This window comes from Camellia sinensis, chromosome 4 (genome assembly GCF_055761805.1).
Source record: "Camellia sinensis isolate YWXY chromosome 4, ASM5576180v1, whole genome shotgun sequence".
NCBI classification, from domain to species: domain Eukaryota; kingdom Viridiplantae; phylum Streptophyta; class Magnoliopsida; order Ericales; family Theaceae; genus Camellia; species Camellia sinensis.
In genome coordinates, this window is record NC_138964.1 from 115,676,561 (window position 1) to 115,701,725 (window position 25,165).

The following is a 25,165-nucleotide window of genomic DNA, read 5'->3' on the forward strand; positions in this document are numbered from 1 at the left end:
TTTAGAATTTAAATTGATAAAATAAAAATATATATTTTTTTTAGGGGAAAATTTTTATTTTGGTATGAAGGTCAAACCTTGAGTGTTTTTTTTCTTTTTATCTTTTTTTTTTTTTAATGCTTGAGACACCTATTTTATCCCCCCTCTAAAAATCATCCCTAATGATGTGTTTTGACAAATGTCAAATTTTGATTTATCAAATATTCCATCATGTAGAGTCTAATCTCAATTTGGGATGATAAATTAGAGGGATAGAGCATTATTTTTTTTAGGAATGCTAAATGCCCTTACCTTTTTACTTTAGATCCCTCATTTTTTTTTATTGCAATTTTGTCCCTATCCCTATCCTCCCAAATCTAACTCTAACCCTAACCCTAATCCTACCATCACTTCCACTCCCGCGAACACCCTCGGACGACTAGCCCACCCCCACTTCCATTCTTGCTGACAGCATCTAGAACTACCACTTCAACTTCCCACTATCATAATGCCCACCTCCTATGACCCCGACCATCGCAATCTTCATTTTCACCAACAACCGAAATTTGAAATAGATCGACAAACAACCCAAATCGACTATCTTTTGTGATCTTCATCTTCATCCTTCGGAACTTATTCTATTTTTTCTCTCTTTCGTGCACGACTCTCTTTCTTTCCGTTGATTTCTTTCTCTACCTCACAATTTGATCGATTTCTTTTCGTTTGATTACATAAAGCCAAACTTGTTGAATATGTTTCGTACATCACAATCAAATATATGTCTTTTATTCGGCTACATACTACCAAACATCAAGCTTTTTGTTCAGAATTGGTTTTTCAAACGGCAGCGAGAGTAATTACGAAGGCAAAAAGAATGAATAGGGTGCTTGTCTAAACATGAGAGTGGTTCTAAAAGTGCAAGAGTGGAGATCAAAAAGAGGAGTAAGGGGTCATCGACGAGTAAGGGACATTGGGGAAGGGTCAATGGAGTGAGAGGAGTACTGATAGAGGAGGGAATGAAGAGTTGAAGGTGAAAAGTACAAAGGTGGAGTTCAAATGGTATATTTGAAATTATGATAGGCAGTGCAAAGAAAAATAAAAAAGAAAAATAATTTTAGTAGTCCAAGACTAAAAAATTGGGAGGATAAAAACATTTAGGCCTCGTTTGGGAACCCTCATTTTTAGTCAAAAAGTTATTAAATTAGCTAAAAAGCTAACAATACATACTAAAAAGTCAAAGATTTTATTTTATCTCTACTTTTTACACATCTTTTCGTAAAAAATCAAAAAATTATTCTAAACATACTAATTTTTTTTTAATTTATATTTTAACCAAATAATTAAAAAATTACTAAATTAACCTGTACCAAAAACGAGATCTTGCCAACATTTTTTTCCCCCTAGTTTACCCTCAAATTAATGCTCTGGCAACCAACGAACGAGTGTTGTGTAGATTGCAAAGTGTCGAATTTTCAAATATACAACGTGGCACGTTTTCAACCTATCACAACCTTATCGCCTTGAATTGTTCTAATTTACGCCTAGTGCGCACTGCACACACTAACCTCGTGAACATGCACGAATCGCGTCACCTCATTCTCCCGGCGCACGTTAGACATCATCGGTCTCATACTCTTCACTACTCATTTATGGCGGGAAACACGGTAACGGACCTAACGGTTTAAAAGGTTCCATTTTTTCTCTCTACCCATTTTCAATGCGATTTTCGCACTCTCTCTCCTTACCTCACTGCTTTCTCCGATTCTCTACTCTCTCTCCTCTTCCCCACAACCCGTCAATGGCATCCGGGTCGAACTCTCTGATTTGGTTCCGCAAGGGTCTTCGGATTCACGACAACCCGGCTCTCGAGTACGCCTCCAATGGATCCACTTACCTCTACCCTGTGTTCGTGATCGATCCGCACTATATGGAGCCTGATCCGACCGCTTTCTCTCCCGGGTCGACCCGTGCCGGCAAGAACCGGATCCGGTTCTTGCTCGAAAGCTTGGTGGATCTCGATTCCAGCCTCCAGAAACTTGGCTCGCGTTTGTTGGTGTTTAAAGGTGAACCCAGCGAGGTTCTGTTTCGCTGCTTGAAGGAGGTAATAATCCATTTAGTTGCTGTACCTTTATCTGTATAGTATTGCACCAAATGGTATTCTCTTGATTTTATTAATGTATTTATTTTCCATTTTTACTGTACTTTGTCCAACATGACTTTGTGATTGATTGGTAAGAGCCTTCTTTTTTAAGGTGTCGATTTCAAGTCTTGTGCATTTCGCTATATAACTTATGATAGTAGTATCTATGGAGTGTTTGGTACGGATTATACAAACAACTTATAATTTATTTTAATTTTGAAGTTTGTATCAGATTGTTTGGTACACCTTCTTTACGTATAGGTTATTAGGAAAAAATAACTTAAATAAGCTGGAAAAAAAAAATGATTTTCTGGAAGCTGGGGGAGAGGTGTTTTGAGCTTTTGCTTTCTAATTATTATCATTTAGCTTAAAATAATCTCTACCGAACATATATGGTAGATAGATAACAAAATTATGAGGTGGGTGGGAAATTTCATTCTTTTCTCAAATTTTGAGAAAAATAAAATGTTATACAAAATAGAAGAAAAACAAATGTAGATTTAAAAAATAAAATAAAATTCACGAAGAGAGGTGATACACAGTGATAAAATTAAAAAATTTTAAATTGGACTTGCTTAAATAATATGATGGCAACATCTCATATTCAACAAAAAAATTGCTTAGTTCAGGAGGGGAGCCAGAAATTTATTGTTGGGCGGCAGCCGTAGTTTAACTGATTCAATATGCCATTTAATATTACTAAAATTGACTTCAAACAATTACCTATTTACTTAGGACTAGGGTTTTTTTTTTTTTTTTGCTGGGCAGTTTTTAGGACTTAGCACGTTGTGGTTATGGATTTAAGTCTGGGGACCACCACTTTATATATTATGCCAAAAGTTAGGTGTGTACTCAATCTTTCTTCTCCCAAACACACATCAATCTGCACTAATTGGGCGTTTTTTTTTTTTTTTTTTTAAGGACTTAGCAATACTCAAATTGTGTCTATTTTGTTTCCTTTCTTATCTATTGTTCACGAAAATATTTGGTACACTGAGCAAAACTATTGAAGAAATTAATTTTATTGGACACATAATTGACTTTTCCCTTGACAAATTTACATCAAATTGGTTTGTACCCTTGTGTAATATTGCATATGAACTATGGTTTGGAGTTAGAGTTTTTCTTTATTTTTAAGGTGAAGAAAGGAAAACAAAACCACCATAGCATTTCCAAAAGACTGTAAACTTTTGATTGAATTAAGGAGACCATTCATCCCATTAATATTACACTCACATTTCTCTCAGCTCATCTATGTAGATTAAGTTTGGGGGGCCATGACCCTGCCATCCCCCCTCTCCCTCCGCCCATGTGTACTTCATATAGCATTAGTTTTCTGAAAAATGGTCACATGCCCCTAATATTGAATGGGCACATGACTATGTAGTGTTTCTAGAACACTAGATAACTTTTCACTCTCTACTCACATAAGAGTGGGTCCCACACCAGACCATATGTGGCCCCACACCACACCATGGTGTGGGCCCATTTCACATATGAGGAGGGAGTAGTTTAGAAGTAATCTATTAGCGTCTATATCTTTTTTCTTGTAATTTTTAGAATAAATTTGTATGCGTGTATGCACACATGCATATGAAATGCACTAGGTGAAAGATAAATGAAATTACTTATTCATATTCATTTGCAATTACAATTCAGTAAGAAGAAGCTACTACCGCTGCTTAGATTGATTCAAAAGCCGTGAGTAGGTAGTATGATAATCTGACAAACAAAACAAATACTTAGTTGAGAAGCTTGGTATGAATTCAATGATAAGAAATTAAAGGAAAGATACAGCCAAGTGATGCCCAGGCTGAACCCACTTGTTTTAGGTTGGATCCAATTTTTTTCACAAAGGCCCTCAATTAAAGGTGATATAGCCATCAAAATGGCCAGTCATTATCATCCTTTAAAAATAATTAAAATTCAGGGAGACTTCCCTTTCATGATGAATTTGAGTCCTTGCATCTCATTTTCAATAACATTTTTTTTGGGCTCTTGCAGTGGGACATAAAAAAGCTATGCTTTGAATATGACACAGAGCCATACTATCAAGCTTTAGATATTAAAGTTAAGGTAAGAATCAAGTATCTCAGATTGTTAGTTAACTTTATATTAATCTGCCTATGTTTTAGATATCTGGAAACAAGAAGTTGATTTTTGTTTCAACAGAACTATGCTTCTGCTGCTGGTATTGAGGTCTTCTCTCCCGTGAGTCATACATTGTTCAATCCTTCAGATATCATACAAAAGGTAAGTATAGTGTTGGTTCAGATTCTTATTAGACATCTGAAGCACTTTTTACGTTTGATAATTCTTTTAAGTGAAATGATATCTCCATTTTGCTTGTACGGTGAAGTAATTAATGGAATGATTTTTCCTTTGCTTTCTTCTTTGATCAAATGCATGGATATCTGATGATATGTCTGAAAAGAATGGTGGAAGGCCACCTTTGACTTATCAATCATTCGTGAAGCTTGCTGGGCAGCCCTCTTGGGCATCATCTCCCCTCTCAACCAACATTTCTGGGCTTCCTCCTGTTGGAAATGTTGGAAATTGTGAAATTTCCGAAGTTCCAACACTCCAAGAACTTGGGTATGAAGACATTGGACAGGTATGGAGCTCTACTAGTTTCCCAAGAACTAGCCTTTCTGTAGAATTCTTAGTGGGAAAAAATTGTTTGCAGGATGAATTGACTCCTTTTAGAGGTGGTGAATCAGAAGCATTGAAGAGGTTGGATGGTGCGATGAAAGACAAGGTATGCTGTTGTGCTTTGCAGGATGGATTAGGTTGAAATGAGGAAGTTGGAAAGTAATAGCAAATCTTGGTGATGTGACGTTTTACTTCCAAACAAATAAATGAAAGTATGAGTATTTTTTTTTTTTTTTTTTTTTTTGGGGTGCATCTTCACAATGTTTCCTTAAGAATTCACAGGTTTCAAAAACCCTGAGAGAAGCATCGTCTTCTTTTTCACCCTGCTAACTAACATTCCATCAAAATGGAGATGGATTGAAGTACTCTGGTTCTTCATATGTAGCACTTCATGGTTTATTCCTCCTCCTCCTCCTCCTCCTCCTTCTTCTTTTTGTGTGTGTGTATGTTAAATGTTATACCTTCATTCAAAAATTTGACTTCTGGAGTATTTCTGAAGTATAAATTATTTTCTTCTTGCTTTTATTTGTGAAACATGGATTCTGAGTTATAGATTGTAGGTGTGGTCCTCATTCATCAGTTCACTGAATGCCTACATAAGGGCAGTGGAGTATCTATTAGAATGCATCAGGTTACTGAGTACCAATATGAGGGTATTGAATCTCTATTAGAAATTATACTTTAAGGTAATACATTTGGGGTTCATCCAACTCATTACAATCACTAGAAAAAAGTACGCAATGTATGTAGGGGCCGGTTTGATTCCTAGTTTACTCTAAAACAGGACCAATCCAATCCGTGAAAATCCCTACTCATAACTTTATAGAAGTTGCATTGCATGGACTAACGTAAAGCTCACCTGAGGCATTTTTTCTCTAGCAAAATTGATTCTTTTGGGTTGGTGGTGTTTCATGACCAGCACTCATGTATATTAACATTTTTACATAGATACCTTCAATCTACTCTCTACTGCTTTCTTGAGACAATGAAAATATCAAGTTAACCAGGTTTCAGCCGGGTTCTTTTTATTGTTTGCCCATCACTTCCCCCAAGTTGTGTCTTGTACTTGTATAGTACTTACTGTGTTCATTATGTGTCACAGGAGTGGGTGGCGAAGTTTGAGAAACCAAAGGGTGACCCATCTGCTTTTCAAAAGCCAGCAACAACTGTTTTATCACCCTACTTGAAAGTGAGTTAAAGATTGAGCTATTTTGGCTGTTTTTTCTTCTTCCATGAAGAAATGTAAGTAGACTGACATCTTGTTTGTTCTGATCTTTTGGTACCTCTTTTCAATTCCTTTGAAGTTTGGTTGTCTCTCTTCAAGGTATTTCTACCAATGCATTCAGGATGTTCAGAAGAATGTCAAAAAGCACACGTTACCACCAGTTTCCCTTCTTGGACAGGTCGGTCAGCTCTTTATTCAGTATTTAGGGTCTTAGATGCATCTGTATAACTGATACTTTCAACTCCTGCAGCTGTTATGGCGGGATTTTTTCTATACCGTTGCTTTTGGCACCCCTAACTTTGATCAAATGAAAGGTAATAGAATATGCAAACAGGTAATTACCTCCTATCCTTATCTTCTGCACTCAAGTTTTTATATCTGTTTCACTGAATTTCTTTTCCAAAACAAAAGTTAGTTCAGATCTTACCACTATTTGTTTTATTTTCCTTCAAAGTTTGCAGTTATTAAATAATTATAGTTAGGAACTGATAGCATATTTTTCTACAGCTAATTCTTGTCATGACTTTTCTCTTTTATGTATTTAAGCTCATTCAGTGTTGTAATAAGAACCCCCCTCGACTTAAAGAGCTGTAAGCACTTCCAGTGAAAAAGTCCATACATTTAATACTTACAGACTATGCATTTGTGTCTAATACAGGTAATCCTTATCAATCCCTGTGATTGAAGGGTAGAACAGTAGAATTAGTACACCTAATATGGCACAGTAGAATTAGAGAAAGGAATGGGTATTGAGTTGTCTGTCATATATACAAAAAAAATTTCTTCTAGTGCACTTGCATGACTTATGGAAATTTATTCTCTATAGTTTTAAATTAAATGAGTTAGCAATATGAAGAATTTTTACCAAATGTTTTATTTATCCTTATTTTTAAAGGCTTTATCTTTGAGGCTTTATTTGTGTTTGTGGAAAATAGACCACTGCAGTAACATTAAGAGCATTCATTGTTTTGTTTGCATTATCAGAATCAGGCTATTCATTGATTACAAAGCTGCACTTTCTGATGATGGAAAGTAATCTCATTTTTGGTTTCTTAGGAAGTTATTTGGACAAAATCATCATTCATATTCTGCTACACAAACTTCTCTATGTTGTACTTTTGCGAAAAATTTCAATCACAACTTTAAACATCCTAATCAAACACTTGGTCACATTGCTTTTTCTATTTATGTTTTCCATTAACACTATGGCCAATTAAATCATTTATCTTGTGAAGAAATCTGGAAAAATTCATCAGGTTTTCCATGCATCATATTGTCACATTGGTTTACTAAAAAACTTATGAAAATTGATGCATGGAAAACATAATGAAAAATGCTGTCCATTCCCACCTTTGGATAAAAAAAATGATGGGAAATATATTGCAAATAAAATCATGGGAAACTTTATTTTACCTTATGTGGTTTGGGCCATATGCAGTTTACCCCCCTAACATTTGGAAATGACCACAGGGTTACATTGTGGTTTGTGGATTGAAATGCACTGTTAAGCCCGTTAACGATTTAATGAAAAAGACTAAAATTCCTCTGTATATAAGTAACTTAAGTGTGTGAACTATAGACATTTTTGTCATTTGTTTGGAAGGGAAAGTGCACTTTAACCCCTTGTGCTTTATTCCATATGCAATTTATCCCCTTGAAATTTGAAAAGGAGCATATAACCGTTTTATGTCTGCCACGTGTTTCACACTTACTATTAAGTTGGATGGAATGTTTAACGGTGCATTTCAGTTCACAAACCAGATTTGGGTTGTGGTCATTTCCAAACGTAAAGGGGGTAAACTATACATGAGCCAAATTACAAGGGGATAAAGTGAAATTTGCCCTAAAATCATCATTAACCACTATAAGGGAATATGATCATTCCAATAAAGAGATTAAGGAATGACCATTCCATTCTATTCCATTTCATTCCAGTAAACCAGCCCTACCTAAAAGATTTATCTCTCTTGTTTAACAAACTGCAGCATATTCTCTATGTGCTTTTATTATGAAGGCTGATTTTCAACCTTGATGAGTGGTTAAATATTTCCTGTTGATGTAGATACCTTGGAATGTTGATGATGGATTGCTGGCAGCATGGAGAGATGCCAGGACTGGATTCCCATGGATTGATGCTATCATGGTTCAGGTTGGGTCTGTGGGCATGATTTCCTAGAATTTTGAATTAAAGCCTTTGGTTTTTTCTTGCTCCGCTACACAATTTGATCGAATCACTGAAGTTAAATTTATGTTGTCGTAGCTTCAGAAGTGGGGTTGGATGCATCATCTTGCTCGGCATTGTGTTGCATGTTTTTTAACTCGTGGAGATCTGGTAAGTGACACCAATTCCCATAAAGTACAACTCTTGCTTTTCTATCTCCTTTTTTTGACATCAACTGTTTTGCTGATAGTTTGTTCATTGGGAAAAAGGACGTGACGTTTTTGAGAGACTTCTGATAGATTCAGATTGGGCCATTAATAATGGAAATTGGCTGTGGCTCTCATGTTCATCATTTTTTTACCAGGTGTGAATAATCTCTCATTCCATCATTTACATGGGCTTATGGTTGTGTATTGTTTATGAATACACGTTTGTCTTGTAACAGAGAACTTACGAATTTCTTTTGTTCATCAGTACAATCGTATCTATTCTCCAATTTCTTTTGGGAAGAAATATGATCCCAATGGTGATTATATCAGGCATTTCCTTCCCATATTGAAAGGTATGTTGAATTGGGTATCTCATTTCTATGGGCTCGATGTATATATATTGTGTCATATAATCTAATGTCATTGCCTAGATATGCCCAAGGAGTATATTTACGAGCCGTGGACAGCTCCGTTAAGCATCCAAACCAAAGCAAAGTGCATTATTGGAAAAGACTATCCTAAACCAGGTCAGTAATCTCATGGTAGTTGTACTTGTATTGTGTGCTTCTCCAACTTATATGCAAACTTAGTATGGTTCATTTTAGAGATAATTTGTTTAAAACATTTACCCATATGTAGGATCACGGAGACTCATAAACTCTTCTTTAATGAACCTTGCTGCATTTAGTGGTATGCAAAATTATGCATAGACTGTTTGGAAATTAAACTGTCCAGAGTATTATAGTTGGTACTCGGTCCATTTGACTGAAACTGAGGTCGGACTAACAGCTTGTATGCATGAGTGGTGCCATGTTTAATTGAGGACATTCACTAAAATACCTAGAAATTGATTTCCCACATTTTTATATAGGTAATTTGTATTTGGAAATCAATTATTAGCACTATAAAAAAATATATTTTTGAACACCCAAGAATCTACGTTATAATGATTTTTTAACACCTTAGCTCTCTTTTTGACTAGTTTGTTGACACTTTGGGTTTGATTACCTTGTATTTTAAATCATTAAAATAAAGTTTGAACCCCATATGTGTATTCTTTTAATGGAGAGTTCCAGAAGAAAGGGGGGGTGGGGGGGTGTTTGGGAAACAGATTTGATATAAATTCTCTATGTACCCACATTTTTTTTTTTTTGGTCTAAATAATACTATCAATATATTAAAAAAATTATTTATAATTTCAGAAATTTATACTAGTATATCAAGCCAGAATAAAAGATATAGATATTTGTAAGTGTAATTTCTTTTATATAATTTGTAAAATATATTTCTTTTAATGTTACAATCATGGTGACTAAATTTAGGTACTAAACATTGGATACCATTTAGTATTTCATAAATCTCGCTACTAGTTTAATAAGTCTCATCCCTTACCAATGAGTTCGTACACATCAGACGGTACTCCACTTTTGATATCCAAATTTGATTATCATAACAATTGTGTGGCAAAAAACTTACCACACTCAGATGATGTCAACCGAAGAACACAAACACTTTGTTTGATTGCATGAGAACACAAAAAATGGACACTCCGGCTAGGGTGGTCAGCCGGGGACTCTCTGATGCTCTCTAATGTTTAAGTCAACGAAGATCAGTTAAGAACACCAAATAATAGATTCTAAGTGCTGGATGTAGTGTAGCTGCCTTGGTGTGTTTACCTCTACTTATAGCTGACCCTCTACTGACCGTTTACAATTGGTTGAGAGATATTTGACATTTCCCCCAAATTTCTTCGCTTTATGTAGGATCATGTCCCACGTCCATGATGCTTCAGGAATGGATAAGTTTGTTCCCACACAAAGTGGACTTTCTATTGACCTGGTCCCCTCACTGCTCGGACTAGTATGTCCGAACTACAGAAGAGCACAATCTCGAGTTGGTCAACTAGCTTAGAAATTTTGCCATGTGTCTTTCTTGGTCAACGAAAGCAGTGTGGTCCTCTTGCTCAGATGTTACCTCCCACAAACTGCCTCCAACTCCAACTTAACTTGGGCTCATTGTGAGAGAAGTTTGGAGTTTATTGCCTTTTGTTGGCTGGGCAACTCTAAATTAGCCAATCTGAGGGTATCATTTCTACCTTGGTGATGCATCCAAGATCTTTCTCGTCACACCGAGCATCTTGAGCTTTATAGATGCTTATTATACTGTTTGAGGAAGTGACGGTTGGACTAGGTTAATGGAAAGCCCACTTTACCTGGAAACGCACTTATCCGTTATAAGTAGAGGTAATGGAGGAAGTGCCAAATATCTCTCAACAGATTGCAAACGTTCAGTGAAGGGTCAGTTACAGGTAGAGGTAAATACACCAAGTCAAGCACACAACATCCATCACTTAGAATCTATTACTCTTTGGTGTTCTTGAGCGATCTTTACTGACTTAAGCATCAAAGTGTCCCCTGGATGACCACTTTGGATTGTCCATTCTTTGGTGTCCTGAGGCAATCAAACAAAGTGTTCGTGCTCTGCGGCTGCCATCGTCTGAGTGTGGTAAGTTTTTCCGCACAACAAAAATAATATTTTATTGTCTAGTCTAACCAAAATTCTTCGAGCTGCCACTCCTTGTATGTCAACCTGGATTTCTGAGAAAACAATGTTGGAAGCTGCGGTCACTTCTCATTTAGTAGCTTATACATTTGTGCATTACATCTTTCTAATAAGGCCGGTTGAAAACATCTTAGGACATGTTTGATGGCCCCATTGCATTTTATACCGTATATTAGCTTTTGAAGGGACATGTTGGTCATTGAGAGCACTAAAATAGCTTCATTGCAATTGCGGACTAGTAGAGTCGGTTCGTCTTTAGTTAGACTTCTATTCAATCTTTTGCCTTCGTTTTTCAAGAAAGTCGCAATTGAAGTAATTCCAGAAAATGGTTGTAGTTGGAGTATTCAAGTTGCTTGAATCTTATACTTTCTGTTCCAGTGATTTCTCATGATATTGCAAGCAAGGAATGCAAGAGGATGTTAGCCGAAGCTTACGAGTTGAACAAAAAATTAAATGGCTCAGTGAGTGAGGAAGACCTGAAGATTTCAAGGCGAAAGTTTGAGGAAGATCAGAGCCAGGAGTCCAATTCTAAAAGGCTTAAAAACAAAAGTTGATTGCCTGGAGGCCAAAATGATTGTCATCTATGCGGCTAAACTTGTACGATACAGGCCTGCAAATTGCACCACCACGGCTCAAAATTGAAGTAAAATGATGATTGAGGAGAGGAATGGATGGCTATTTTCTGGCCTGTTAGATTGATCCCACTTCATATAGAATCAACATGGAACTAGGTTTTGTTGTGCTATTGTTTCTGAATGTGTATCAAATGTCTACTAGAGCTTTGGCTACAACTATTTTATATTGGCTATTCATGTTTTCCATTGCTACAGTGTACTTTTATATGGTGTAACACATTAGTTTTAACTTAGATTTGATTTTGATGTCCTTGTGCTTCCACACGAGCAAATATTTAATGCTTTTATGCTGTGTTTGGTTGGGAGATTTGGGGAGGGATTTGGAAAGAGAAATGGAAAAGGTAGGTGAAATGTGAATAAATCATGCCTATATTTTACATAGTTTCACACACCTTTTCCCTTTCTCTTTCCAAATCCCTCCCCAATTCCCCCATCCAAACACAACAGAGAATTAGTTTGTATCTCAAATTACTAGCTATTGCTTTAAACTATAAGGATGCATTGCTTTTGTGTTAAAATTTTAGGAGATAAAGCACAAAGTGTCAATCAATAAATGAATTAGAGCACACTCTAATAGAACTTAGGACTGAACAATTTCTCCATCAACACTTATTTCCATGATTAAATTAAATAATTTGAATTTTATTGGGTTCTATTTCCATTTTTGATAAGACAAGCATTACAAGTAATTAAAAAAAAAATGTCATAAAAACAAAACTCTTAGAATTTAATTTACGTTGCTTCTACTTTCAAACGCTATGCAATATTGACGGGGAAGTACTTTACATAAATATATAGAGAAATAATTGTTATGTCATATTTAGGACCATAAATGAGTAGAACCGAGTTTTTATTTTATGTTTGGGCTTATTTATTAAAATTTTAACGAATTTGATTCGAACTCAATAAAAATTTAACAAACTAAATTAGAGTCGAGTTGGCTTAGGCTTGACTCGACCTTAAGCCCAACTATGTTCACGAGTCTTAACAAGTCAAATGAATTATAAATTCATATTTACGTATGAGATTTTGATTATACAATTATATATAATTTATATATATATATATAAATATACTAAAAGAAAAGTCAATATCTACCACCGCTCTTATATAAATGTGTTATCTATAATTAGCTATTATTTACATATAAATAAATTTAACTATTATTTATATTTACATTATTTAAATATATAACTTATTTTTTATATATATTTTTACATTATTTATTCTATTATTTAAATAAATGTTAAACTAACCAAACTAAGAGCTGAGTTTTAGTGAGTGTTTGGGAAGCGAGTTTTCATGTAAATTTTTTTAAATATAGCTTACTATTGGAGAAATTTTTTTTGGTGTTTGAGAAGATAGTTGGATTTTTTTGTAGTTGGATGTGATGTTTGTGAGAAAAAAAAGTGAAATGATTATAAAGTTGAATGTGATATTTTGTTTGGATTTGTTTTTTTTTTTTTGTTTTGCAAAAAATTTGTCTTTTAGTAGAAAAAATTAAAAAAAAAACCCCAATCCACAAACTTCCCAAACACCACCTTAGTATGCTTATTCTTGTTTATTAAGATTTTAACAAATTCAAACTCAAACGTAATATAAATTTAACAAATCAATTTTGAACGAGCTTTTACCGAGCTGAATTCGAACTTAGGCCAAGTTTGAGAAGACTAAATAAGTGCACTTTTTGACTTTTTATGAAATATGGGTTGGATTTGGGTTGGGTTTGAAGTGATGTGTTAGAGAGGTGATGTGACTTAAATAAGATGATGTGACTTAAATAAGATAGTGACTTTTTGACTTTTTGAATTTTTTGGAGGATGCCAAACTTGGCATTATTCACAGTTCTTTTTATTTGCAACCCTAAACTCATAATATTGTTATTATTATTATTCAGTAATGATTTTAACCAATAAATCTAATGCAATTTAAGAATAATGTTTTTTTTTGGCTTCCTTTTACGAAAGAACAAACCACACAAAGGAAAAAAGTTTCAATATTTTTTTTTAATGTTGGATTTTTTATTTGTTTTTCAATTTTCATTTCCAAAATAAAACCAGTTCGCAAGTGCAGCAATTTGTAGCACGTGCAAAACAACGACCGGGTGCTACTCTCACTGCCAATCACTCATCCCCACACTGTCTCTGAAAGCCTTCCCCAATTTTCCATTTCTTATTTCGTTCGTCTCCTGAATACAAAAATTCTAGAGAGAGAGAGAAGAGAGAGAGGGAGTGAGAAATCTCTGATCTGCAAAGCAAAGGGGCCGACCTGAGAACAAAAACCAAAACCCTAGCGGTCAAAAAAACCATGTGGAGAAGACTCTCATCGCAGCTCCGAACCCTCGCCCCATGCCGATCTCCTTCCAAGCTCAATCGCTTCGCCACCGGCAACCTCTCTTCTTCTCCGCCGCCGTATCGGCCGGCCGTTGCTTTCTTCTCTCGCCACTTCGCCTCTGCTTCCGGTAAACTCTCATCTCTCTTCGCAATCCCTAAATTCGTTTCGGATCTTCGTTCAATGCCTTTGTACTGCGAATAAGCGATGATTTTGTTTTGTATTGAGTGTTGATGGTGATTTTTGTATAGATAATGTTGGTTCAAAGAAGAGAGTTGAAGATGTGATGCCTATTGCCACGGGACATGAGCGTGAGGAGCTTGAAGCTGAGCTTCAAGTGAGTTCTTATTATGTGTTTGGTGATAGGATAATTGGTACTCGATTGTAATGCTGGTTTTATTGATTTGCTTGAATTAGGGACGGAAAGTTCTAGAGATCGACCATCCAGAGGGTCCTTTCGGTACAAAGGTTAGTATGAATTGTAGTTTAACGGACTCGACATGATTGTTGTTAATTGTTGATGAAAATGAGAACTGATAATTAGTCATTCATATTTGCCCCAAACTGTGGTTTTGATCATTATAAGCTTATTATTAATTTCTAATTTGTAATGTAAAGTTTGAATGTCACATGGAGAAGCTATTGAGTTGATTGTATTATTGGTAATATTTGAAATGCTTCTGTTTTTTCTCTTTAATCTTAGGAATTTAAATAACTGCATTTGATATTCTGAAGATGGGTTAACTTTATTTACTTTTATTCTTAATTCATTTGTTGATCATATGACTCTTTCACCACCTCAATATAAAATTCATCATAATGATACTAAGCACAAAGAGATTGACTAAGTTCTTCTGGGATGTTAGAAGTGTAAAAAAACCCCTACTTATTGCTTCCAGTGCCTGAATCTTATAAAGTATGAGTGATTTATCCATTAGTAAAGGGCATCCTCCAATTTTTCAACGGCATGTTTAGTTGCCATCTTTCGTAAATACTTAGCGCGTAGTTAGCATGCTTTAGAACGATGCATATCCTGTATTTGCATTGGAATGTTCTCTCTATTCCAAAATATTAGTCCCTTATTTCATTTTTCATTGTCCTAAAATATTAGTCTCTTTTCAGAAATCAAGTACTAAAACAACATGAAATTCATATTTTACCCTTCTTTTAAATTCATTAATATTAATATACACAAAAGGTATAATTATGATAATTTATATTTCCCAAAAAAATTGTACTATTTTAATTTTAAATCAAAGAGTAGTTTTGGAAATTTAATATTTTTGAAATGTAACAATTGGACTATCAAAAAAAGTTGGATTTCCCAGAAGGGACCAATATTTTTGGACGGAGGGAGTACATTTAATTGTTACCCGAATGTTTCATCGTGAATGAATGTTCAAAAACAACATAGATGGTGTTTCACTTGTGTCATATTTCTTATAGTTGTGAGTATTTTTCCATAAACATGGTGCCCTTGCTACATCTGATGTTCTTCTTTGCAGTACTTAAATGCCTTTTCTCATCACTATCTTTGCCACTTCTACTGAAATTCACTCTTTTTTTCTTTTTTTTTTTGGTCCCCTATTTTGAGGGTTGGGTGAAATTTACAAGGCCACGTTACTTTTTTGACATTTCAGTCAATGTTATTATATTTTGGGATTTGGGCTGATTGAAGTTGTACTTATTATGCTTATGAGGCAAATCTAGTTGGTAGCATCTGTAGTATTGCCTGCCACCCGTGAAGGGTGGGATTTAGGGTTCAGGTCCTTGTTCAACATTATTGTGCATATCTTATTGAAAGCAAATAAATAAAAGTAAGAAATAATAATAAGAATAACAAATTTTGTTCATTAGGAAGTCCAAATAGCCCCATTTTACACTATTCAAGTCACCATGCAGTTCATTCTTGTAGAACTTTAATTTAGTTAATGCTTGCTAGTACTAAGCATTTGTGTGCACTTTCGTGTTTTTAACAGATATATATAGTCATTTGATATTTATTTGAGGCACCTTTTTCATTGGTTTTCTTTTTTTTTATTATAATAATGTAAATATATTCCAAAAATTACCAAAAAGGGCAGAACTCTACAACAGATATATACAAAAAGGCTATAAACCCCTAACTAAAAAAGCTCTTGAAAAATCTATATGAGCAAAAGTTGATTCACATAAATTTTCTTTTAATCGAAAAATGTAAACTATGGATTAAAGTAGCTTTTATTCTATGCACGGGCTGTTTGTGCCTCCTCAAAAGTTGACTATTTTGTTTCCGTCATACACACAATTGTCCCCATTAAATATATTGGTGCTCAATGTTACACATACTCTTCAAAATAAACCAAATACATGTGTTACATACCCGACACGCGGACAAGAGTGTTGCATATGTGTCTTATACTTTTTATCAGGCACTTTATATATTTGTATCTAACACTATCATTATATGTATATATTATTGTGTAATTGCTATTGAATGAGTAAATTGTCTTTTTGACACTACATATTACATGTTACATATTACACCATTTTATCTCACATAACATATTAAAAATATAAAATATATGACAATTTTTTTTTTTTTTTGAGTCTCTGTACCTTTAAATTTGACGTTTGATGGATCTAATCTCTAGATAAGCATCAGCACTCGCACCTACACCCAAGTTTATGTAACATAGCCAGTGTTTCTTTCCAAACTTTTATCACTCTTCAGGAGGGACAACCCCTCACATCATGACTGATAGAATCTACAAATTGAGTTCAACATAACTGAATATACCCCAAAAAATGGGCAACAACATTTTCCATGGCTCTCTTGTCACTTCATAGTGGTCTGGAGTAATAGATGGTCAACAATTTTTTCAGCTTTACGAAACATGCGACACCATTAGTAAGCATGTATCTTGGCTTCCTAAATTATCAATGGTATTTTTGGCCATGACCTGTTGAAATGAAATATCTTTTATAATTGGAAGTAAATGTCATGACACTAGAGGAAACTTCATCACATTGAGAAAAGTTAATTCAAGATATGGGAAGCTTGAACACCTTTTCTAGACCAACATATAAGTTTTGGACATGTTTGGGACATGAACATGTCGAACATGTGTTGGACACATGAAAAAGTGTGTGAAATTAGTTTTGAATTACGGACATGTGGGGGATTGAGGACACATTATGGACACATTGAAGGATTCTTTTTGAGGACACTGAGGGGCGATTTTTTTTTAAAAGAAATATTGAAAAATAAATAAATAATTACTCAAAAAGAAAAGAAGATAAGGAAAATAAACTAAACACGGTATCTTTTGACCAAAAAAGAAAAAAAGAAAAGAAAGAAAGAGTACAATGTCAAGAATCGAGGAGAGAGAGAAAACTAGAAATGCGTTCTAAGAAGCATGGACACGGACATGCGCCAAGACACGTGACACTACACCGACACACCGACACACCGACATGCCAATTTTCAAAAAATGCAAGACACGTCTCGTGGGTGACACGCGCGAAATATATTATTTTTTATATTTATTGTGTCACATATTAGAATATATCATTCAAAGATAATAAAAAAAAAAATGCAATGCAACACTTGGTTTTATAATTATACATTGTTTTTGTTTTATTGTTGTATCCTAACTTATTTAGTTCAAATTTATAATTAGTTTCACGTGTGTCCTCCAAGTATCCGAAGAGTATCTGGGTTTATTTATTTATTTTATTATTATTATTATTATTTTTTTTTAAATGACATTTTTTTGATGAGTGTCGGACACATGTCAGGAAGTGTCCAACGAGTGTCGGTGTCCGACACGGACACGACACGACACGACATGACACGGATACGCCACCTTCTAACAAATGCCCGCGCTTCTTAGAATGTTGTCATATCTTCCATGTCCGTGATGTTTTGGTGTAATTGGCTATTTTTTGGATTGTCAATGTTTTGATTATACATGTCAAATGGTGGAATTATGAAATTTTTTAATGTCAATCAAAATTATGGAATTTTGAATGTTGTTTAAATAAAAAATGCCATGGATGTTTTAGTTCTTGAATTTTGTTTAGTTGTTTTGATATCTTGATAATATTATTGTTGTTTGTGTGCATTTTATTCCGGACTTAATTTAATAACATTTTTTTATATGGATTTATAATATATACATATATATATATATATTATTCAACTTATCCCCAACCTGTTCGTATTCGTGCTTCTTAGGTCAAGATATCAAGATGGGGATCCTATGCATAGAGTTTTACTTGTTCGACGGTTTGGCGACTATTATAAAAATAAAGAACCAAACTTTCATGTTTTGGCTGCAATATATATATATTTTTTTCCTGAGCTTACTGTGGTCTTGATTGCTTAATATTTATGGGTGTGCACATTTAAGCTATGATAGTATGTAAGTAGTATTTTTTAGAAATTAGAATTCTTTGTTGCAAATTAAAGTACAAATTTTCCCTACTAAGGTTGCTCTGTCTACCAATTGAAAAAAATGAGTTTGTCTACTCACATGTAGTTCCAAAGGTGTTGACATTGTTTTTGTTCACTTGTGATACATAATTCTCAAACTGTCTACTGTAATGGTTCTCCCAGTTTGTGGATTTTCATGCTTAAATAGACATTTAACATAATAGGTGATGTAGGCAACCAGAGACCCACTGCTCAGAATATGGTAATTTCTTAATGGGTAATTAAGTTTTTGGCTAGGACTTGTGTCCTTGGATTTTAGCTTACTGAAAAAGGGAAGGAGAGGGGAGGAAGCTGCATGACATCAGCTTTGTTGAAGTCCGTATTTTTTGTCATAATAAAGTTAAGATAGTGTTTGATAACATTTGCAATGTATTGTTTTTTTGTTTAAGAAAATAGGAAACATGTTCATGTTTTTCTTTGTTAAAAAAAAAAATTGAAAACATGTTTGATACACCTCTAAAAAAACAAAGACATAAACATGTTTGGTGATTTGTTGGAAAGGGTGGCCAAGGGTGGGGGTTTTGGAGAGGGTGGCTGGATGGAGGGGTTGGGGGAGGTAGCAGAGAATGAAAACTTTGTTTTCAAAACAAGTGGAACCACATTTTTTGTTTCCTAAAATTCTTTAACTTACATCTAACAAATTTTTTGAAAACAATGAACATAAATGTTACCGAGCATGCCCTAGCTATTTGGATTATCCACGGTTATTTAGCAGGCCCCAAGTAATTGGGATAAATGCAATTGAACTCAGACTTCAAAGAACTGATGCAAATCAAACCAATTAGACTCACTTTAGTTTGTTTTGATTTCAATTTTCTATGCATTAGAGTAAACTATTGACTTATTATGTTTCCTAATCAGCATTTAAATATTAGTGATGATTACAACCTTACCATAACATGACATTGTAAATGTATTTATATGATCAAACTAGCCCACCTATGCCAACTCATGGTAGCCCAAGCTAAGTACATGCTAAGGATGGTGGGTTAAGGGATCAATGAAGTGGTCTCAGTGGTTGGGGACTTTGATACTCCCACTCATGTAGCTGGTTTTCATCCCCACATCCTCTCCTCCCTGTTAGAATATGATCCTTTATGATGTGGAAGAAAAACAGTATGGTGGGTTAATGGTGTTTACAAATTGGGAAGGAGCGGAAGTTCTCCCTCCCAGCCAATGGTGGACTAGCTGAAGGTGAATAACTCACCTATTGCTGATGGGTTCCCACATAGAAGATCACAACAGTTTTTGGCTCTATTTAAGTCTTAGTCTTCATTTGCTAATTGTAAACATTATTTAGATGTAAAGTGTGGGGCATTTATTATTATATATATTGGGTTGGTTTTGGTCTGTGAGTTGGGTAGATCACTCAGCTGTTTGAACTTGGCTTGTTAATGTTTGAGCTATGCTTGTTCTTGTCCTTGGCTTGAGCTTGGTTTATATTTTGTCAACTTTGTTCGATCTTGTCCTGATATTTAAATAGTATGTTTGATTTCAGCTCAGCTCAGAGGACCAATTAAAATCGACAATTGAATATAGAGAAAGCTAAGTGCACCATTTCTGTTTTTGTAACAAAGCTCTTGTATATATGAAGGTTAGGGTGAAATGGTAATTGGACATAAAATTTGGGGTGTACTTTTCTCCTAATAACAAGATTCTTTTTTTAAGAAATTTTTTATTCGTCAAGCCAAACTTGGTAAAGCTTGCATGAAGGGGGAGTAAAGGGTTGCTAAGTTTTAATGCTTTGTTGCTGTTGTTTTTGTTGTTTTTTTTTTTTCTTCTAATTTTGAATAAATGATTTGATTAGTTGAGGATTTCAATGCCAATCACTATGTTATTTACCTACCTTTTATGATGAATGTGGTGTTCAGGAGGGCTTCATCACCAATTTCAATGGTCTCACATTGAACCCAAACAAAAAGTGTGATCAAACTCAACTCAATAACAACTAACCGAGCTCTTCTTCTTCTTCTTCTTCTTCTTCTTCTTCTTCTTTTTTGGGTTTGGCTTGATAAACTATACAATTCAAGCTCAAACGAGCCAAAATGAAGCTATTTATCAAAACAAAAACAAAAAAAATGAGCCAAAATGAAGCCAAACTTGAGCTGCTCATGAGAACCTTAGTCATTTTTAAGCTAAAACCAATCTCCCAACTTAGAACTGATCATATCTTTTTGGTTCTCGAAGTGATCTTTTAGAAAGGCGGACCAAACTAAACCAAACTGATAATACATTGTCCTTCTAAATATTTGTTGTTGAGGTTATGCATGATTATAGCTTTTAGTAAGTGTGATGGGAATATGGGACGATTTTGGTTGGCTGACGACTCCATTTGCCTCAGAGGACCAACTATAAGGGTTTGATTTGAATATCATATTATCCCTGAAGTTGTCATATGAACATGGTGTTTCTAGTTAATAGTGAACGATTGCTGTAATCTACGAAGCACGGGTACAAGTACTAGTACTGGTACTGGTACTAGTACGATACGGGTACATCGATACGGTAAAATCTAACAATAATAGAGTACGCATATGGCTGGGTACATTTGTAAAAATATATTTATTTTTAATTTAGAGTAATGCAAAAATTAGTTAAATGGTTTAATTTGTCAAAATTCAACCTACAATTCATATTTAATGTCAAAAGTAAAGGTATAAATCAAAATTATATGTCATCATATTAAATAATTTAAAAACCATAGCTTCATTTTAACTAAGCATAAAAATAAAAATAAAAAAAAAGTCTAATGAAATTAGTTTTACCTTTGTATTAAATGAAAATATTGGTTCGACTGAGATATGGTACGGATTGGGTGTATACTAGGTACGCCTTAGTATGCCAAAAATTAAGAGAAAATTTGGGTGCATGTTTCGTGTATCCGGTATGTATGTAGAAGTATCATACGAAGTATCAGCACCCGGTAAGTACCTGGTACGGGTACGACATGTTTGTTGAAGTGCCCATGCTTCATAGGCTGTAATTATGGTATCTCACTATTAACACATATTGAAATGAACCTCCTAATGTGTTAACTAAAGCTAAAACTGTGGTAAAGCTTCAAACTCTGTTTATTGAATTGTTTCTTTGGAAGCTTTGGCTGCCTAGCTGTATGAATCACCGTTCTAATTTTAGTACTGGCTCAAAAGTTACACAACGCATTACTGTAACCATCTAAATAGGCTATAATCAATTTGTTTTTTGTGAAAGTACCTTTTGCTTTGGTGGTATAGAACAAAGGGAAAGTGGGCTTCCTACTATTGAGATTGGTGTAGGTTATAATTACACTATTAAAATCTGTTCACATATTTGAACTTCCAAAACTTGTATATATCACGCCTCCTTATCTAAATTGATGTGTTTGGGAGCAGGAAATACGATTTGTTTTGAATTGGTACCTGTGATGATTCTGGAAGCATGATGTCATCTATAAGTAGTTTCCTCATTTTGTTTGCCTGCAGGAATCCCCTGCAGTCATCAAGTCCTACTACGACAAAAGAATTGTTGGATGCCCTGGAGGTGAAGGGGGTAAGTAGCTGTTACATTTCTTTTTTATTGAAATATTAACTATATCTTTGAATAATTTTTCCCCATCTGGTAGAGAAAGGATTTATGTATATTGTATTCATTAAACTAACTAGTTGCCTACAGCTATTTAACATATTCTCCTTCCTTTTAAACAGAAGATGAGCATGATGTTGTTTGGTTCTGGCTAGAGAAAGGCAAGCCACATGAATGTCCAGTGTGCACACAGTACTTTGTGGTGAGTGCAATATAATCCTTGAATCAATCACATAAGTCTAGGGAAGATAAGCGGCAGATCGAGGTGAACATGGATATGGATTTGGAGTATTTCAATAGGTCCTCGTTGACATCTTTAATTTTAATAATGCTAACTAATAGCTCAATTTATGGGTTTTTGTCAATTCCAAATATGTTATGTGAATTTGAGCAGGAATTAATTAAATAGTTCAGTTTTAAAACTAATTTCCAACTTATAACTGGTTTTATGCTAATTGGTCTACAATTTCATTCAAGCCTGTTCGGATATTGGATATATGACCAGGATAGAACTGGGTTCTGGGTTCAAAATTTAAACTTGAAGTATTTATCACAAAAAAAGAAAAAATTTGAAACTTTGAAGTGTAATTTTAACTCCAAAAGCAGGATTTAGGTGGATTAATGACCAAATGAACTTGAATCACTGTTTCCTTTTTGTTGTTACACTCTGCCTTACAAATACCCAATTATTTGTTTTTTGTAGTTGGAAGTGGTGGGCCCTGGAGGACCTCCGGATGGACACGGTGATGATGAGCATCACTGATTGCCAATTGCAGGTGTTTCTGCCGGAATGAAATCTGGTGAGACATTGAAGTGTTAAGTATATTCTGCAGCTTCAGTATTCATAGGCTTTGTGTTTTGTTTGCTTTTTGACGAGTCCTTAGTTTTTATGGTTGTTGCCTTGGCAACATTCAATCTGATTTTTTTTCTTCCCTCTTTTCGATGTTAGACACATGGGGTGGTCATCCATTGGAATTATGGATTCTAACAGTTTTCTTCTGCAATGCAATACAAATAATTGATGGCTGCACTTGAATTATTTTGTATTATCGTCATTTACCAAATTAGGTGAATGGCGTTCACCATGGACCTATTTTTTTGCATGGGACTTGAATGTAACCCATGGACGAGGGGTTCAACAGGGATTCCTTCATACCTCCTGGTGTTTTGATAGACAAGGGAATAATGGACTGTCACCATGTGCTGTTGTGGTATTTTAATTTCCTTACGGTACCATGCCTGTTTGTCTTGTCGGGACCAGTCACTCGTCTGGATCTTCGGCAAGGACATTTTGTCTGGTTTGGTTTTGTCTAGTTTAGTACTAGTAAGGACACTGGACTTGTTTGGTGTAATTTTTTGCAAGCTGAAAGTTGATGATAATAAAAAAAAAAATAGAAGCTAAAAGCAGCACTTCCCAGCTTCCAGAATTCGATGTTAAAAAAAAAAGCTTCTAGAATTTGGTCTCATTTACTATTTTTGCTTCTGAAATTATAAGCAGAAACTGCAATAAATATTGTCACATTTTTTTTTCCCCTTCTTAAAAAGAAGTTATAAGCCGTTCAAATAAACTGTACTAAAGCAAGACCATTATTCGTCATCCTGTTTTGCCTCCCCGGTTAGGAAGGCAATCTTGTTCGTGGTGGTCACTTTTTTTTTTTATTAAATTTTTTTTTTAAAGAGATTTGTTATTAATGATTTTGTTGGTTTGGTAGTTGCTATTATCAGCTTGTTTCAGAATGAACTTGCTGTCAAACGGTGGTTTTATGTGTGGAAAGTACTTTTGTCAATTGGGGTGGCAAAGGTAAAAACAGGAATTGGTTTGTGGGTAGAATACTCCCAAACCACTCTTGCGCGACCCTGATGTTATGTTTGGTTATTTGGAATGTTATAGAATGGAATGTTGATTTCATCACTCTTCATTTTTATGTTTGGCTCGCAATTTTTTTTTAATAAAAAAATATATTATAAATAGAATCATCTTGTATTATTATAAGAAAACAGTGAACGAAAAATTATTTAATAGCTTGCACTGAAAAAACTCTGAAGTATGCACGAGATAATTGCGCATGTTTGATGATGCCTGTCTTAACTAGTTTGTTTTTGTGTTTTTTTGAAGGAAATAAATTTGACTCTTGAATTTTGGGAGGAATTTGTGTAGAGAAAGGAAAATTGACCAGAAGTGTAAATGAAATACAAATTAAATTTTGGTACTCTCATTTTCTTTTTCTTTTTTAAATAAATATTTTTTCAATTAAACTAGAGATGTCCGCTGATTGGGTTAGGTCGGTATTTTCTAATCCGCTATCGGTCCGAATTTAAGTGGATTGAGAAAAATTAATTCACATGATATCCATTTAGTTAATGGATGCAAGTTGAGTGGGTTGTGCGGGTTGGCGGATGAATGTGGTTTGTTTGGTGGTTTGAACATTATTGTTTTGAACATTTTTTTAATAATTCTTCACTATTTTGCATTCTAATTTTTTTATAATAAAAATAAAGACTCAATTTTCACATTTTATAAATAGAAAATATAATTATTAAATAAAAGATTATTCTTGTAACACACAAAAGTATAAAAACATAATTTTATTTTCTTAGGAGTATTAGCAGATCAAGTTGGGTCGGGTGACCTCTCATCCGCCATTTGCTGAATTTAGGCAGATTGGAAATCTGCATCTATTTGCTCAAACTATTAAAACTGTCCATTTTGTATTTGTAACAAATTAGTTCAAATTATTTGATTTTGACGAATCTGGTGAATTTTTAAAAAGAACTTCCACTAACGAGTAAATTGATCATGATGTTGTCATCTTTTTTCTCTTCCAAACTAACATTTTCACTTTATTTCATATGGTATAAGTGATGTGCTCATAAATACTTTATTTTCGAGCGAACAAGTCATAAAGTAAAATGAAAAAACATGCAAGCTTACAAATGGAATTTCCCAAGACCTACTGAAGTGTGCAAAGTGGAACGAACTCACGAACACCTTGCCATTTAAAAATATGTTTGCGTAATGCACTTCTATTTATTTCGATGGAAAAGTTGATGGTATATTTTTAATTAAAAATTATTAGGATTAAGTAATTATTTTCACGTGATCTAATCTATTACAGCGCACGAATTTTGTATTTTGTGTAAAGAATACATCACGATGTTGCACTCAGTTTACAAAATAAGACTTATTATAAGAGGGTTTTGAAGGAATAAACTAACAACGGCGATGATCGATA

General features: G+C 34.4%; 2 protein-coding genes across 4 annotated transcripts; both read left to right on the forward strand.

Moving 5' to 3' along the window:
- The first annotated feature begins 1,538 nt into the window (after window positions 1–1,538).
- On the forward strand, window positions 1,539–11,813 carry UVR3 (DNA photolyase family protein). 3 transcript variants are annotated; one of them, XM_028254893.2, is made up of 14 exons: window positions 1,539–2,080; window positions 4,124–4,195; window positions 4,292–4,372; window positions 4,554–4,733; window positions 4,806–4,877; window positions 5,874–5,960; window positions 6,076–6,174; window positions 6,247–6,330; window positions 8,059–8,145; window positions 8,257–8,328; window positions 8,408–8,521; window positions 8,632–8,719; window positions 8,798–8,893; window positions 11,307–11,813. In XM_028254893.2, exons 1-14 carry the CDS (start codon window positions 1,697–1,699, stop codon window positions 11,480–11,482), a joined length of 1,692 nt encoding a protein of 563 aa, XP_028110694.2. In that variant the 5' UTR covers window positions 1,539–1,696; the 3' UTR covers window positions 11,483–11,813. The 3 variants fall into 3 exon arrangements, with proteins under 3 accessions (XP_028110694.2, XP_028110696.2, XP_028110695.2); XM_028254895.2 differs by lacking the exon at window positions 11,307–11,813 and adding an exon at window positions 10,130–10,365 and having other exon boundaries at window positions 1,581–2,080; XM_028254894.2 differs by having other exon boundaries at window positions 1,583–2,080; window positions 8,263–8,328.
- A 1,784-nt stretch (window positions 11,814–13,597) lies between these two features.
- On the forward strand, window positions 13,598–22,968 carry LOC114309200 (putative cytochrome c oxidase subunit 5b-like). Its single transcript, XM_028254892.2, has 6 exons — window positions 13,598–14,024; window positions 14,146–14,231; window positions 14,312–14,362; window positions 21,833–21,899; window positions 22,055–22,134; window positions 22,636–22,968. The coding sequence occupies exons 1-6, from the start codon at window positions 13,871–13,873 to the stop codon at window positions 22,693–22,695; spliced, it is 498 nt and encodes a 165-aa protein (XP_028110693.2). The 5' UTR covers window positions 13,598–13,870; the 3' UTR covers window positions 22,696–22,968.
- The last annotated feature ends 2,197 nt before the right edge of the window (window positions 22,969–25,165 follow it).